Source organism: Meleagris gallopavo, chromosome 6 (genome assembly GCF_000146605.3).
Source record: "Meleagris gallopavo isolate NT-WF06-2002-E0010 breed Aviagen turkey brand Nicholas breeding stock chromosome 6, Turkey_5.1, whole genome shotgun sequence".
In the NCBI taxonomy this organism is placed as follows: domain Eukaryota; kingdom Metazoa; phylum Chordata; class Aves; order Galliformes; family Phasianidae; genus Meleagris; species Meleagris gallopavo.
This window is the reverse complement of record NC_015016.2, coordinates 12,356,039-12,374,505: the sequence shown is the minus strand read 5'-3', so window position 1 is coordinate 12,374,505 and position 18,467 is coordinate 12,356,039. Positions and strand designations below refer to the sequence as shown.

Here is an 18,467-nt window from a genome sequence, read left to right as displayed (position 1 = left end):
TGCTGTTTGTTCAGCCAAGTAATGCGCTGCTTTCCAGCATCAATTCTGGTATGGTACTCACTGTGCACAAGTATAGACAAGACCTCCATATCTCACAGTTCCACGACCGTGCTTGGTAACTGGAAAAACCTTCCCAACTTTAGATTGTTTAGATTCTCCCAGCTTTCATAGAATCTTCTTGAAAAGCCAAGTAAGTGGAAGGTTTTCCTGAGAGCAACTCAAGCAATTTTCTAATCATGAAATTTTTCTACAAGTGAATTATGGTCCTTAGAATGCTTTCTCAATGCAGGATGTAAATACTCTCCCTACACTAAAAACATGTTTGATCCTTGAATAAAGAGATGGAACTCTACTTAGAACAGTACTGCCAATCTTCTGGCAGATTTATCAGCAAATTGTCCTAAGAACTAAGGAAGGGAGAGAATGACAAATCCCCATTAATATGCTGTTTTTCCTTCTTACAGAATCACCTCTGTCTTCTAGGTGACAGTTGCAAGGATCTGGCTTTGTTTAGAGAAAGTCTGAAAGAGAATGCTAACATGGATACTGTTTCACTTAAAGACTCTGTTGTGTTTTAAAGGAAAGGGGAAGAAGAGAGAAAATCTCCTTTCTTGTTTAAGGTTGATAGGACAAAGAAAATCAGCATGAACAACAATAGCAGCCATAATACTGCAGGATTTATCTGGATTCTAATTTTGTAAATTCCAAATCAAGAAGAGTGAAAAACATCTTGTAAAACCTTTCACTTGAAGGTCGATAAAAAGATGCAGTCCCTTTTGAAGGAAATCATGCTGTGTTGCTGCAACTGATTCACCTCTTCATAAGCACCACTGCACTCTTAATAGTAGAATCTCATTGAGGGTTTTATCCAGGTTCAAGAAAAGTGGGCAGAGATAAATATATACACACTGGGAACAGACACTTTTCCAAAACTGGGGCACAGCAGACCTTGAATCTAGAGAAATAATAGATTTACTACAAAGCAGAGAAACTCCTCTTTGTCCTATGTAAATTACAAATGCTATAGTTATTGTAATTACAAAACTGAGTGCTTTCAAGTTAATAATAGCATTAGGGCATGCAATCAAATAGTGAAATGGAATGAAAGATGGAAAATTAGAAGATTAGAAAACTAACATTGACCATCAAAATCCAGAACACAAAAGCCACAGAAAGGAGTTAGAAAAACTGCAACAGAAAATCCAGTGAGTTTTAAGGTTGTGTGCATTTAGCTTTGCACTTAGTGTGCCAGTATCAACTGTTTCCCATAGTATCTGTACTTGTGTTATTGTTAGAGAATAAAAGATAGTTGGACGTTTTAGAGTATTTTTGAATATTTCTAGTTGAACTCACAAACATGTTTGTATTTATCATTTAGATCCGACTGAAGTGTGATAGTTTCTAACATTGTACTCACTCTGTTATGAATCTGTACAACTGAAAGAAATAACAGGTCAAGTAAAATATGCAATAATACTTAAAACAGATGTTGATGTAAATTCCAGTGGACAGAAAATATTTGTTTCAATGTATGCACTTTCTTACAGTTTATTTTTCTTCCACTGTGCAACTGCAGTATTTAAAAGCAGAAACTATTAAGACTAAATTTGTTTAAAAAACAGTAAGAAGTTGTTCCATAAAATCTTGTAAAAGAACTGAGTCCTGCCTTTTAAAAAATTATGCTCCTTCAGAAGACAAAAAATTACTAACTCTATGGGAAAGGAAAGAAAGAATAACCAATCCTTTATCTCACTTTCATTATAAATTTCTTCATATTAATGCAGTCCAAATTATATAAACTGTTGAGCCAATTCTGCACTATTTCAACAGAAAAAGAACACTCTTCCTTTGAAATTTTATATGTCAAAACATTAATTGGGCTCAATGCTTTGAAAACAAAGTCAGAGGATTTAGGAATAATTGTTGCTGCTGTTAAAGCTTTTCATTTCAGCTGTTATAGTTATTTATTTTCCTTTTGATACAATGCAATCAAGTAGCTATTGTGCCCTGGAGAAATGCATCCTCTAGTCACAACACTGAAACAAAATGGTATTTTATAAGGTTAGAGATCAAGAGTATGATTTCTTTTCCAGGTTAACAGACTTACATGATTTTCTGTTGGAAATTTTCAGTGGCTGAATCTGCACTTCTGGTCTTCTTAGTGCAAATCTCCTATAAAATGGGAGGTGGTAGGGTAAAGACACAAACTCCTTAGTTTTCACTGCAAATTTGGGATTAATAAACACTTAACATCATGAGGCTATTGCAAAATATCCAGAAGACTTCATAAGAAATTAACTTTAAACAATGCAATCTACTTACAGTGTAAAAATTAAATTCTGAGCCTCAAGTTTTTGTAACCTCTCCAAAATCTGTGCAGTTCTTATTTCTGCATAGTACATCAGTGTGAATACAGATACTGATGTGCTATTTTCCATATGTTTTTTCTTTCAATCTGGAGCAGTGTTATCCTACCAGTTTTTGTCATTATTAGTTGTAGCCAGACTAATAAGGAAATCCAAAGTATTTCAACAACAGGTTTCCAAGTTCAATTGTCTTGCTACAGATGCAGGTTTATCATGACCTTGTAATCTATGACCATACATATGACAACTATGCTAACTTAACCACTCGGAAAATAAGTTATTTCTTACCATAAAAGATAATGAAACTATTCTTCTCAGTAGCTCACCTCTCCTGGAAATGCTTTGAAGGGATCAAGCCTGCTCTGGGATTGGCATCACCTTCGTGCTTGGCCTGCCACCAGGTTGCATCATCCTGGCTCATGATCTGAAGTATATCTCCTTTTCTGAAAGCAAGTCCAGCTTCTTTACAAGGAATTGCTTTATCCTCATTAGGATCATAGTCAAATAGGGCTCTGATAAACATCTGAAACAAACAGTGCTTTTTCCTTAGAATTGAAGTATTAACATGTAATCCAAAGGTATCTTCTGTTTTTGCTTTCACTGTTCAAAAACATTCCACTAAATAACGTAAAGCAATAAAAATTTACTGCTGTAAACCATCCTCATGGAAGTTTAACATCAGAAGTTAATAAAGAAATGTTTTATTCATTGCTCCTACAAACACAATCCCTATGTAGTAAAGGTTGCAAGATCCAACTCCCCAAATCAAAGAGAACTTCAGACTTTCCAGGGAACAGTGTGCTCATGTGAGCAGGAGAAGACACTTTTGAACTAAGGTACAATGAAGTGCCCCTTTTGCCCACTGTATGATAGGAGGAATACTGAGAGGGAAGCCAGGTGCTCACAGAAGATTGAGAATTACCTATGCCAACTTCATCGCTGCAGAGTTAGGGCTTAAGAACCTTGTTGCACTCACCTGTAAATCTAGCATATTAGTATCACATTAGAAAAACTGATGACTGTGGCATAAGAGACGTTTTTGGTTCTGCCACCTAAGCAAACAATGCTGATCCTCAGAAATGATGTTTACTGCATTTACCTTCTGAAATATTCTTTAATACTTGCCTACCTTGCCTTCCTTTGATGGTGTTTCTTCCTTTACACTGGGTATAATTTTAAATGTAATTGCTCCTTGAGACTGAGCCTGTTGAACATTTTAAAAGATAATGCACAAAGAATTAACACGGCATTTTTCAAAGAAAACTTAAAGGAAAAGAAAATTCAAATTAATTAAAAAATACTCAAAATACAATGAGTCTTTCCTCTTTCCAAATATTACTGATGAAATTTGACAGCTTCACCATACAGAATTTGGAATTGCAAAAATTCCAAGTGTCCACAGATGGGCAGAATTGGTCTGCTAAAGACTGGCACCTGCATGTTTTGGAGATTCCACTTCTTCACAGAAAGCAGGAGCAAATGCTACAGCTAAAATATACACACATTAGAAGCTACTGCTGGACTCCTGGCACAGTTTGAACATCTCTGGAAAAATCTAACTAACATTTCATTTTTCAGAAAAATCTGATAGAAAAATTCAGATACGTTTGTGCCATATTTATCATATAAAACTATTGGGGGGATTTATGCTTTTGGCAAGTAAAAGAAACTAGAAAAGAAAAATATTTTTGAATAGGCTACACGTACTAAATGGAAAAAAACCCCTCCACTATAAATCTTAAAACAAGTTAGCCATCATCAACCACCTCATCCATTCATCTTTCCCTGTATCCCTCTTTAAGTGTGTCTGGCTACATTCTACTTATTAACCACAATATATTCCCACTGCCTCCGTGACATTTTGCCATTGAAGGAAGTGCTAATCAGCTGGAGACTCTGCTACTATTGCATGCAGCCGACAAGTTTCATAAAACTCACAGAGTGCAACAGACAGCCAACGATTTAAGCAAAATGGAAACAGGCCTGTCCACTACCAAGTGAGACATACTTCTGCCTGCATGTCTGCGATCCAAGAGCTCACTGTTTGGCAAACAGCAGCCAAGTTCTTATTTCACCAGCCACAGGGCTGGAATCAATAATTCTGTTACTTTTGAAACAAGCTGTAACTAGCTTTTGATGTTTATATTGTACCTCAAGGAGGTAAATGGGGAAATTGTTCACACCTTTTGTAGTGCTATTGTATTTCTAGAGATTTTTAAATATTAATTTTTGCAGGAAAATATGTTTCTGTAGGGAATGCAAAACCATAAAGCAAATACGAATGTCACTGAGCTAACACTTGAAATGGATCATCTTGGTTACTGAATCACAAGAAACTGCCATTCAATGCAGTAGGACAGCAACGTATTAATGTATATAGAAATGGGTACACCATAAAGAGCTACCATGACCCTCATCAGTTTATTTGGTGTAAAAATACTAAATATTTCTGGAAGAATCAAAATTACTTAATTTGCAGTAGTGATCCTTAAGTGAGTAAACAGGTTGGCTTGAGAGGCTATGTTCACATATATCATACATAAATCTTAAGAGTATGATTTACAAAGCATACTCTTAATACACTTTATTTTTCTATCAAGTATACATATTATGAATTCATCTTCTCTTGCAGTTAATGAATTAGAAATTAGTAAATTTAAACATTTGAATCCAACAGAGCATTATGTGTCTTATAAACTTCAGGTGATACACTGAGGTCTGCAACATACTTACAGCCACGTGGTCATCACTAACTCCTCACAAGTCATTTGTTATTGCTCATATTTGATATTTTTTTTAAGAGAAACAGAGGTTTGTAAACGATTATACTAGAAGAAAATGCCCTATTGTAACATAAACTATTTACTAAGAAACACATCAGAAATTTTAAGTATAATCACTTGACTCTCCTGAATTAATTTTAAAATGTTTATTTACCAAAATATGTATTATTTCTTCAGGTTTTTTATCATCTACAGGAATCCCATTGACTTCCCTGAGTTCATCACCAACATGAATAAGACCTACAGAAGGCAAAAATGAGTTGTTAAACGGTAGTCACGTATAACACTGTCCCCATAGATAAGCTTGAGACTGTTGATTTATTCACTTCCCTTCCTTCCTCCCAAAAATTAGTATGATTCCTCTATGACCTTTCCAGACTTCTATGCAGATGTTTGAAAAACACCCGTGCCAATTCTTTTTCTACTCATACTACTTGTTGCTACAGAGCTGCAAGTACTGCAAAGATGACTTAAGATGTGAGTGCTAATTTGTGGTACAAATGTTTCCTAACTTAATGATATTTATACAGATTTACTCCACTATCCCACTCAGGCTCTCCTAAATGAAAAGAGATATATTAGGAGTATAATACAGGATCTCCTGCTTGAGTTCTTGAAGATTTTGAGGACCTGAAGATAAACACTGGATCCAGAGGTGGTATTTTGATAATTACTTCAAAAGGGTGCACTAATATAAATAATGCAGCCATCCTGAGTTCCTCCATCAGAGGTTGTAATATTCGCTTGTCACAACACTTCTAAAAGGAATTCTTCAACAGAAAACAAACCATGATAAATCTCCAAGCAAGCAAACAACACCCCAAAAAACCCACCAACTTTCTCCATCTTCTAACTCAGACACCTAATTGCGAGAGAATTCAGGAAAAAAAATCTGCACAAATACTTTCACCAGTATCACTTTGAAAAATTATCCAAGTCTCAAATTCTTTTGATAGCGATGTATTTAATGGGAACAAAATAATCCCATTTTACCACACCTTCTACATTTTATAACTGGAATGGCTTGTGCCAAGAAGCAACATCTTACCACTTCTATCTGCAGCTCCTCCACGCATTATCCTTGCCACCACAATTGCACCAGTATGTTCATCCCTCTTAATCGTAGCCCCCTTTAAAAGAAAAAGGTTGCTCGGTTAGCTCAATCATAATTTAAACTCCCTGCAGTGAAAAATACTTGCTATGCAAAAATGCAAAAAGTTGATACAATATCTATGCATGAATAAGCCATAAATGATACTCACTCATGTAAAGAATTACAAAATATGTTGCTCTGTTACCAACCTATTAAAATGTGTCCATTCTTTATTTTAGTGGTGAATTCATTATGCAAACTGTTTTTAAAAAGCACAAATGATATAAAAAGTTCACTTATCAATTCAATGTTAACTGTAACTGTAGGCTATTTGAGTCTGCTAAAATTGTGCTAAACTATTGCTGAGAAGTGACAAGCTGTGCCTGTAGTAAGGGGCTTCTTACCTACTATGGTTACAAAATGTTTGTCTGTGCTCCTAATAGTTGACTTCACAGTCAGAACTGCCCATGCAGGACACCAGAGCGTGGAACTGCTGTTTAACAGGCAGTGGCACTTCTTTGAAGCACAGCAGAGGCTGTGAAGTGAACAGATAGTGGCCCTACTCTGCAGGGCAGAATCTCCAGAATGAAGCAGATGATTGTGGCTGTAGAAGTCATACTGTATAATCACTTCCAAGACGGTTACCTGATCTAGGTTTTTCAAAAGCAACACCAAAAAAGCACCTGGCCACCAGTTTTGTATCTGCACATGATCACTTGCCATGTTAATGTAGTCAGCAACAGCTCTAACATTATTCATCAACAAATGTTTATAATGAATTCACTGATTAGTACTACTTGAACTCTGAGCACAGCAGTCCTATGTGTACACTGCCATCACTGATCAGCATTTCTTCCATCAAAGGAGGGTTATGATCGAAATAAGGCGAACAAGTATTTCAAGTTCTTTGACTAAATAAACTGCTTTTCTACGTAGCTTTCTATATTTGATTAAACATGGGTATTACATCTAGAATTATTTCATTTTTAAAGTATTTCATGAACATAAAGCTGAAATATGTACAAGTAATGGGGATGACATCTTACTACAGTTAACACTTTTACCAACTGTAAAAAGAAAATCTTCCTTCCCCTCTGCCTCTAAGATGTAAACATGACACACTACATGAAAAATGGGAGACCAATTTATTCTTAATATACGCAAGCTGCATTTACTGCAAATAGGAAAAAACTGCCTCAGAAAAGTTGATATCGTCACTAAATCATTATCTTTTGTTGAAGCTTTACAAATAGCCAACACTTCAAAGCAACGTTTACACGCCAACTCTGTGCATTTTATTTTACATCCAAAGTTGTTTTGTATGAAATTTCATCAGTAAGCAAAGTAATCCTGCAATTTGTCAAGCTTATTCTTATGCCCTGCATATAGTGTTGGTATTCGTAGGCATTTGTTTGTATGCCTTACTATGATCTCCATTTTCAATTAGACGGCGCTTTAGAAAAAGTAAGATGTGGCTGCAGCTATTCTCACTGTAAAAATTCATTATTAGACTTTGAGTAAAACGAATGGAGCAGTATTATGAATGTATAAACACAGCATTAGCCCCACTAGCCTATGCCTCAATATTAAGCTCTGACTTTGCAGCAACAGCAATTAATTTAGTTTATTATTAAAAGCCTGTAAAGCTGCACCTGTTCAAATCTACATTTTTCTTTTTATTATATCCATCAAAAAGAAAAGAGCATTAGGATGCAACAACCAAATGTAAACAGAACTTCTACACTATATTGTCCACACAAAGCAGAGGCTCCCTCATTCATCAGTTAAAAAGCACTGAACAGAGACTCCACACTATTCTCTTGGAAGTTGATACTGTTAAACTTCATCTGTGTTTAACTTCAACTATGTACCTGTGTAAAAAGTTGATTTCCCTCCTGTTTATAAACCCCTTTTAAATGAGGGAAAACTGCAGTGAGATCTCCCCACAGTCTTCTCTGCTCCAGGTTGAAAAAGTCCAGCTCTGTCAGCCTGTCTTCATAGGAGAGGTGCTCCAGGCCTCAGAACACCTCTGCAGCCCTCCTCTGGAGAATATACTGACACAGATTGACTGATTTGAAAGATGTCCCAGTAAAAGTAAAAGGTAATTTGGGATTTTCAAACCAAGCACAAAGTCAAGCCAGAAATTATTTAATCCTGACTACATAACTGTTAAGATTCCTTTACGGCAATCTCAAAGTGAATGGTTAGACCCATTGCACTGCCTGAGTTCTTGTATGTTTGCTGTACCTACAGAACTGAAAGAAAAAAGGGAGTTGTTTAACCTCCTCTTCATTCCAAATTTGGAATACTTAAAAAGAAATCACCAAACAAATGGATTTCTTGTTGAGCACTTGAAGAGTTGTTATTTTGAAAAAGCAGCTTCCATTATGCTGCTGCCAGGCCTACTTAAATTATGAGGTATATATAATCTGGCAGGAATTTCTCCTTATGAGATGTTCAGCCCCAGTACTTGCAGTTACATATGCAGTGCAGCTCCTCATTTAGAGCTTCAGAAATGGAAGAAGGTTAGGCTGGACCTTGAGAGCTGGAAAATATTTTCAGCGTTGCTTGCCAAAAGTGTAAGTTACCCTAAATGAGACATATACAGATGTAATAGCATAGCTCAGTTTAAAATACTTTTAAAAGGAAAAATAAGGAGTTAGGGAGCCGTATGGTGATCAGACTGAGAAAACGTTTAAAGGTATACTATGCAAAAGCACTAAAAATAATACAAGGTCCTTCAGCAGGGAAGATTGTTTTTAATGTAGAAGCACTGATCGATGAGCATCACTCAGGAGTTTCACAAACGTGAGCTTTAACAATTAAGCCATTTATCTGATGGTTCCAGAATAGAAGCCTCTATTTTTCAAGAAAAAAAAAAGACTACTCTACAAAGTAACTTACTAATAAAAGAGTATGAAGTATCAGGTTTTTTTGCATACTTTTCTGTTAAACAAAAACGTATGCAGATGTTGAGTGTAAAGAAGTACTTCAATAAGGTCTATTTTAATTCATTCTTCATTTAGAATGTAAATGAAGACATCAGTTACCCACCTGATAGTGCACACTTATTTAAAAGTTGATGCCCATGAACACTGGACTATGCACACCAAGGCTGTCCCTGCACCCAAACTAATATTACCTATAACATGACTGGGTTGATTCAATAACAAGAACTGAACTGTAGGGGCTTAGAGGAAAAGGCACAGAGGAAAAGCTGGGGAATTTGCATCAAACATGTATGTGATAATTTCTAATCACTACAGTTTGTTTCACTCAAGTTCAGCTATGGAAATCAGATATCTAGCTCAAGCTAGGTGTCAAGGCTATTGCTATAGTTAATGAAAACAAATAGGCAGCTCCAAAGAATGAATTAATCATTCCTTCATTAGGACATGTATCTTAAATAGAAGGAATGATTTATTCTCTGAAACTGACTGTTTTTCTCTTGACTGTAGAATATAGTCCTAGAGAAGTGGACTTTGGCGTAAGTAAAAATCTTCCACACTAGCTGACAAAAAGCCTAATTGCAATCTGGTGATTTTTGGACAATCTCTGGGAAAAAAGATATATCTACTTCTCTATATATAAGATTCTGAGAGATTCTAAAATTACTTTGTTCAGACAAAATCTCCTAACACACGATCTCACCTCACCTCTCACAAAAGAAGTGAAGAAAAGTTAAGCAATGACTTCTGACCTGAAGAAATCTGGCAAACGCAAGGCCCTCCCACAAAACCTGTTTCCCTCTCTTGTGAGATGATTACTTCGGGGGACTCAGTCTTCATTAATATGTGATTAACACTGGTGGGTTGCTAAACTCAGAGAAAAGCACAGAGGAAATGTGGTTCGGCTTTACATAAAAAGGTCACTAGATGTACTCCAAAGAAGTTCAAAGAGTGCCTAATTCACTTCACAGAGCACTGCTGAAAGTAATCCAAAGGAGATATTCAAAGTCAAGAACTTCCAGGACTTGCAGCTGATGTAAAGCTTACTCCATTGCAGAAAAACAATCTCTGCAACTTGCTTACAAACAGAGAATGAGAATGTATCCGAGGTGAAAGTAAGTTCAAAGAGCTCAGTATCTCCTAATCAAGAAATCAGGTAATTTCCATCCCAGAAAAAATATTGTATGGTCGCACTCAAGTTCAGCAGCAAGAATTCTGATATATTTATGCAAGTGAAAGTTGCCTTCATGACTGGAAAAGTGTGACTAGCTAAATTGAAGAAGCAGAGACTCATTGATCTGTACTCAGCCAGGAATGCGCAAGACTTCAAAACAAGCTCTGAAGGAAAAGCAATTAAAAATAGCAATTAAATAGAAAACAAAATTTTAAATAGTCTAATAAGGGCATATCATGGCATATCCATTCTTTAGTAAAGCAACTACAGGAAACATAAATGCAGTGGTTCTAATACACCTAGTAAAAACCTGTATTCAATTATTCTGCCATGCCATATTCTGTTAAAACCTTAATCGCAACATATTGCTTCTCACCCATACTTAAGAAAAAAATAATAATCTGGTGAAGACCAAAACAACAAACAAGTTTGGTATGTATTGTATGTAACGCTATCAAAACAATAAATGAGCATAAATCTGCATCACATAAATTAGCATCAGACATCAACATTAATATAAAAATGGAACGAAGGGGAATTATTGAAGAGGAGGAGGAGGACAGTATCCTCTTAGAAGTCTTCTTGGAGAATAAGGACATGTAAAACAGAACTCACCACAAGCTGTTCTCCAACAAAAATAAAACAGCAAGATAGGTTAGGGATTTGGAGAGTTCAGAAGTGCTCCTTTCTCATGCAGTTAATGTTCAACTTTAGAAACATTAACTGAAAGGAAGCTTTAGAAGTCGTTCAGGCCAGCTTCCTGCAAACCTCCTGCTCAGAGCAGGACTACTACTGTCAATGCAAGATGAGGTCAGCCATTGCCTTATGACAACAGGCTGAAGATGCTACAAAGTCTCTGGCCAGCCTCCTCCAGTGCTGCATTTCCCACTGAAAGAAATTTAGGAATTTTTCGTAATACTCAGTAAACATCCCAGGGATGCATCTTGTGGTCGCTGCCTCATGTCCTGGCATCTTTCACAGGTAAGAAGAGTTTGGCTCTAATGCTCTCGAATACTTCTTACTCTCAAGTAGCTGTGGGCTACAATTAGCTTCTTTCTACAGACATAACAAAGTAGAAGTTACGGATGCCATTACAAGGCTGTTATCATGTTAACATGAGAATAGAGGATATCTGATAAGAGAGGAACTGAGCTCTCCCATGTGCTCATTCCATATTGTATTTTCTGATTTCTTCACATCTTTCAGAATAAATATTCTGACACTAAAGCAAGTTTATTATTATTCAAATAATTTCTTAGATAAAAAAAATGCTTGAAGTTATTGAAGCTATGATTTAAATATTTTGAGGGGAAAGAAAAAAAGAATGTTTAAAATGTTAAAAAAACAAAAATGTTTAAAAAACAAAAACTTTCCATATGGTCAAACTTTTAATTATGTCCACGGGCATCCACAGTCAATCAAAAATAAAACTTTTTTCTTTTTTACTGATGCCAGAAATCCATCAGGTATGATGGTAAGATCTACTGACATGCTATCCCTGTATATCTAACAGAGAAATCACTGTCTGTATCATTTCAAGAGCAGAATTGTGGCTTTCTCAAAGTAATTTTGCAGGTATCTCTTCAAGATTGCAATCCATTGAAACAAATACCCAGTATAATACAAAGCAAAGCCCTTCTGATTTGCAGGAAACAAGAACACAGGTAAATTTTATTCAAGATTACTCCCACACTACAGCAAATAAAAACAACCAAATAAGTAGAACATTTTAATATACTTGTAATACAATCTAGTTTTAGTCCTTGCATTTTTCCAGATATCCCCTTGAAGATATTAACTTTCTAGTATTCATAATCCAAAGTACAACAACAGACATCTTAAATTTGCCCAGATTTCAATTCAAGCATTTTAAAATATGTTTTTATGCTTTCCTTTCAGTGTATCAAAAGGTCATTTATTTTTATTTTTATTTTTTTAAACACAGGCACAGTTCATAACCAAGGTCAAGATTTCTTTGGGGATTCATTCTCCCTCTCTCATTTTGAAACAAGTTCATGATTCAAATTCAAGAGAAAGGATGAATATATTACATATACAAGGGCTCAGGCTGGCCCACACCTATATAATGCTAAAACACCATGAATGAGCAAATTCTTACTATTCATTTCACGTACTTTACTGTAACTTTACTATAACTGAGAATGGAATTCACAAGTATACTACTGAATGTCATGAATAAATGTGAACAATGTCCATTCACATTAATAATGTTATAACTCATTTATAAAGTGAACGCTCTGCACGCACAGAAAAAAAAAACAACAATACAGAGGAAAACTTACCAATGGTTCCCTGTTTTTGACAAGTCTGATTATTTTAACTGAATCTTCTTCCTCATCAATATCATCAGGCATGGGAGGCAAGACAGGATCGTAGTTCTTCTGAGCAACAGTATCATGTACAGAGAGCAAAGCCTGGAAATATTAGGAGTCATGTTATCTGGCATCAGAAAAGTTCATGAAAGACAAAGCAGAGGCTACTATTTATAGCCTGACTCAATCAGCATGATGCAAATAGATTGAATATAATTTTTCTATATAATTTTAACATATATAAATGGTGATGAAACAATTCCATAGGCTATACCTTTTCATACACACAACATATGCATCTAGTAAACCATGGATGCAGTTATACACATGAAAATATTGACTGCTTTGCACATTAGCTGAAATTACAATTATTATGGCTAGGAAAAAAAATAAGTTGCCTAAAGTAAGAAAGAACATCATTCCACTCCTCCTCAATAGAAGTTTCTTCAGTATACTAAGCAGTCCTATGAATCAAATACGCAAAATAAGCATCTTCCAGTACATCTATTCAAGGTGCATGACATTAAGCTATTGCCATTCCCTTCAGAGGAACTCTGGAAGCTGACTTAGTTACTGGATCCCTTTCATGCTTACTCCCTTTCATACGTGCTCCAAATTATCCTAGGAATGTTTAATTTATTGTGGAATTCACGACCGAGATTGAGGAACGCAGTGCTCAAACGATTTGGCTTACCAACCACCTGTCACGTCTTGCCTCCTTTCCTTCTCTTTGTAGTTTCTCCAGTTCATGCATGGATTGGCCAATAGATTTATTAAACTTTGTTGTGACAAAAGGCTCAATCTTAACAACAAAATAATTTATGACCCTCCCAGAAACTCTGAAGTCTTGAAATCAAAGGAAGTTAGAAAGTTCATTCTCCTAGGGCTTAAAAAAATCTCTGTTATAATCCAAAATTCATTTCTCTTCCTAGATTCAGAGCTCTTTAAGTTCTTTTCCATTTCAAAAAGCCTACAGGATCTGTAACATCTCTTAAACAGGTGAAAAATGGTTATATAATGCTTTTTCTTCTGAAATGGAAACTATGCAATACAGTGGGAATCACAGCAACTGCCACACTTAGAATTGTAGCTACTGCTTTCAGTTGCTCCTGTTTTCAAGTATTTGCCCATCAGAACCTGAATATTTTACATTTTGATCTGACATTTTTCCCCAAAGAATCAATATTACTAAAGTTATAGTCAGAAACCAAAAGTTATTTGAACAGTGATAACCTTACCTACCATAAAAATGAAGTGTTTTGGAAAATGTTGTGATGTTTAAGATTATGTAGAACAGGTCAACCTTGATGACATGGATGACAGGAAAAACTATCACATCAGTGACTGTTACAATGAATCTAAAGGAATAATTATAATAATAAAGAAGAAACACCTTAATAAATAAGAACAGAAAACGGCCACATTTCTTTGATGCTAGTTTACTTGCTATAAAGATAACATCTTTACTGAATATATAAATCATATGAAATACTACGTTCTCAAGGATAATGCAAACTTTAAAAAGCAGACTACGCCTCCCTTGTGCTATTCCAGGACTTTTTTTCTGACTAAAGGAGATTGTGAACAACTTCCACACAATGCTACATGCTATCCTGACACAAGCGGATGAGAAAGAGTGCACGGCAACCCTGAAATTCTGCAGTTTCAATGTGAAGTCAAGTCTTCGGCACAATAAACAGAAGGCCCGCTTCATGAGAATTTGCTATTATTGTTTTACTGATTTCTATTCATGTTGTATAATTTGATAAAAACATTTCAACGCTGTAGCTATATATTTCTATTTTTCCTTCCAAGATACAGTTATCAACTTGAACTGTGTACCAGTGCTACCTACTAGCTCTCTCTCACAGATCAGTTTTCCTTCAGGTCTCACCTAAAAACCTCTGGCTAGCAATTATGGTTCCTTGTGGAAATGTGTACTGTGAAGCATTACAGTTGTAAAGTCCATGCAATCACATGCAGTGTTCTGACGATGTATGTGAAACATCAAAGAAACACTAAAACAAAAGTAGCGTTTGCTTCTACTTTGAGCTACTTATAGTTAAGACTTCTAAAACTTCTACTCTGCAACTACATTTTTCCATATAAAACTAGGGCACATTCACAGACTGGTTCAGCTTAATGAGGTTCTATATTACAGTTTAAAATCAATCAAGCAGATAGAGAAAACAGAGGAAACTAATCTAAAGTACCATTTCCATAGTAAAAGGCAGTGACTTATAACATGCTCAAAAGAAACTACCCTTGACAACAAAACTTGAAAACCAGGCTCCATCCAATACCAAACAGAACAGTGCTATCAGTGTTAATAAGATGCTTCCCTGCTTTGACTGCTAGACCATACCCTCGGACACAGCATGCAAAAGAGCCACTCAGCACAAGTATTACAATCCAACGCCAATCCATGTCTGATCCTTATGAAGCTTTTTCTTCACTCACAGCTGGAACTAATCAGCAACTTCCCTCCTTCTTCTGAAAAACATACTGATCCACATTGTACCATACTTTCCCCCAAACTCTGCCGTTATTTTATCTCAAAGCAAAGATGCATTCTTCAGGTAGGAGTATGAAGGCCAGAAAATATATGCTTTTTCTCAATCAAGTTTCCAGAAGGGCTTCTGTCATCACAAACATTTTCATGCCGTACCCCTGAAAACACTAAATTTCTTCCCTGCTCATCTTCCATCTCTTCTTTTAACACACTATTCTCTGTCCACAGTAGTTGCTCCTGAATAGTTGTAGAGACATTGCACAACGATTAATCTGCAAGTAAAACTTTGTAAAGTTGTTTTGATTTCACTTAATGTTTCAACCAAAGATGATCAGCGTACGTCCTCAGGAGAACTTCCACATGTTTCATACACATGAAAAAACAACTGTACTCAGAGCAAACAGCCATTTCCTCAGCAGCTTCTTGGGACTGTGTGTTTAATAAAATGTATGCTTAGTCCAAAAAATTATGCATCAGACTAGGCTATATAAAAAAGCAAACAAATTACAGCCGCCAAGAAATAAGCCTTGGATTAGATCCTGAAGAAGATTTACACAGAGTAATTGTGTAGTAAATTCATGAGGCAGTGTGAAGCCAGAAATGTTCCCTTTTTTGTACATAAGAAGCGATTAACTTATTCACTGCAGTTTTACACTGCATGATATTCAGGTTTGCCCAGGACAAAAAACTGTAGAAAGTGCAGATGATTTTGTTGTTGTTTTTGTTTACAAATGCACAGCTCTTCAGAACTATGCACAATGACTGAAGATCAGGGTCATGCATATTTAAGCACCACTGGAAAAAAAGATTTTATTTCAGCTCTAAGTCCTATGCTTATGATTCACTAATGTAAACACGGTCCATATTTAGAACTTGAAAGAAGGTATGATTCAAACTCCTGCACTACCTAAATATAAATATTGATGTTCAGCTAAATTCTTAGACATGATCTAGCTGGAAATGAATACTTTCATCAGACCTCTGAAATGTCTAATAACTGGTCCTGTATTTTTCATATTACAACTATCACTGGTCATTTCACAGTTTATAAATTGAAATCTTACACTATCAACTTACACAAAGAAAATCTGACATTGAAAACATTTGAGGTTCTTTCTCTTAAACTGTTCTAAAACTTTAAATGTTTTTTTTTTAAATTGAGATTGTTATTGAAGAAAACAGTTCTACGGTTTGAAAAATATCATTTAAGTACACCGAATACATTTTTGCTCCTATAAAACAATGACAAATTTCATATCACTTTTTCTTTTGTTTACATTTTGAGATCTACACGAATAAAAATACCTTCAATAACCATGAGCTGTGAGCACAGCTTCCTGTAAGTTTTTTATTTCTGACTATTTTAAAAATATCTCAATTTAGGCTTTGCTTTTCAGAAATATTTTGCCTTTACAACTCTATAAAAACATTTTAGAAAACAGCAAGTTGGACAAAGACATGAGAGAATGGATAAAGGAACAAAAGAACTTTTCTTTATCTACTTGAAAAAATCTAAGATTGGAAAATTAAGTAATTAAGAGTGAAGACTCTGTTTCTAAAGCTGAGGACTACAACTAACCTTCGGGAAAGCAGACAGCTGCAGCAGATTAAGCCATTGCCAATCCCTCTGCTTGTTACTTTGCCTATAGTGGAGATGGCTGTCCTGGCAGCAGTCAGCAAAACACCACAGAATGGCCATGACTTTGCTGCCCTGAACCACAGTTTGGATCATTGGCACAGGCCACATTTCCTGGCAGTTCTGAGCTGTATCAGGTGAGACTGAGACATTTTCCCACCTCTCTGCTTTGTTATGGTGATTGTAACTTCCAATGAGGCTGGAGGAGAACAGTGAGTTCACTTGCAAGCACAGCAATGTGACCCTCAGCTCACCTGGCAGGGCTCTCACTCTAGGGAGCTGTTGCTGTATTTTATTTCCCTTTGTGATAAGGTTACATGAGAAATACAGAAAGACAAGCTGAAAATATCAGTAGAAAAATTATTTCACGCTGGAAAGATTGATTTATGAGGAGATTGAATCCACTGAAGGACAGTGTCTGAGTACCAAAACAGAAGGAGGAGTGTAAGAGGCAGAAGAGTGAGTTACATGCAAGAATTCAGAATACAGCAGAATAAAACCAGCAGAGAGCTGAAACCCAGTGGTGATGGCATCCAGGTTATGGGCACAGAAAAGAAATGAGACTGGAGAACAGTTTAGAGAAGAAAGGACTAACAACATAAAGTAGTTAGAGTCGAGCTGTATCATTAAGGACAACTGATAGGGCTAAATGAACAGGAATTTAGGCAAGAGAAAGGAGGAAAAAAGAGAACAACTCTTCTTGCTCTGCAGAAGAGCTAGTCTTCAAACTTGCTATTCTTAAGGAGTTCATAGGGTGGACTTCGCATAGCTGTAGTGCAGTGAAATACACATAGTACACAATGTTAAAGAAATCATTTAACTTCCAAAGAAATGACATGTTTCACACACTATTTAATCAACATAAGCAAAAAAGCTTTGACAGTGATGGTAAGAAAAATGAACAAAAAATTAAGTGTGATTTTCAATTTGCAACCAGAAAACCAACAGATGTATTAATATACAGAAGAAAAAAAAATACTATGGTTAATTTACTTCTTTCCATACCTCAAATATTGTATTTTCCTATATATCCTCTACAAATTCCCCAGTAAAGATATATTGTGTGAGAAGACAGAAGTTCGTATGTATATTATAGAAAAAGTATTCCATGTGTGTGACTGTCTCATCTGTTCTCAAAAAAAAGTTGCCCAAATGTTCATGCTTGTCCAGCTGGCAATTAAATTCCTTTCTCTTCCAACTTGACTTTCATGCAGTTGGGTCACAGTTCAAAATATTTAGTGATTCAAAATATTTAAAACACACACAACGCGTATGTGGTTTTCTGTTCTTAATATCTACCATATATTAATGACCTTAGCATAGCAGCAACTCAGTTGATCAATTGTAAGTACATATTACTTTTTCCTCTTTCCTATCGTGGACTTTATTTCTGACTATATGAACTTCCTTTCACATAAGCATAATTTCCTTGCCTTAAAATGCAGTTTCTTAATTTCAAATTCACCAATCTGAACTGATGGATTTACCTGCAGCTGGTAGTCAGACAGCAATAGCCAAGTGAAAACTGAACTTTCGGCATCTTCAGACTCCTGCTTCCTTTCACTCACTGTTTGGATCCCCTGGAGATATTTCCAAAGTAAAACTATTCTCAGTGATCACAG

At 35.8% G+C, this 18,467-nt stretch overlaps 1 protein-coding gene across 3 annotated transcripts in view; it reads right to left on the bottom strand.

The window, feature by feature from the left end:
- The window catches only part of MPP7 (membrane palmitoylated protein 7), a 43,013-nt gene extending 28,959 nt beyond the window's left edge, over positions 1–14,054 (bottom strand). For 2 of the 3 annotated variants that reach the window (XM_031553876.1, XM_019616312.2), the window contains exons 1-7: positions 13,940–14,054; positions 12,668–12,799; positions 6,198–6,279; positions 5,304–5,389; positions 3,496–3,570; positions 2,693–2,889; positions 2,108–2,172 (exon numbers count right to left, since the gene is read on the bottom strand). In XM_031553876.1, the coding sequence (XP_031409736.1) occupies positions 2,108–2,172; positions 2,693–2,889; positions 3,496–3,570; positions 5,304–5,389; positions 6,198–6,279; positions 12,668–12,799; positions 13,940–13,942 (640 nt within the window). In that variant the 5' untranslated portion in view covers positions 13,943–14,054. The remainder of the gene's footprint in view (positions 1–2,107; positions 2,173–2,692; positions 2,890–3,495; positions 3,571–5,303; positions 5,390–6,197; positions 6,280–12,667; positions 12,800–13,939) is intronic. The other variant, XM_031553877.1, reaches the window with a different exon arrangement.
- Between the last annotated feature and the right edge of the window lie 4,413 nt (positions 14,055–18,467).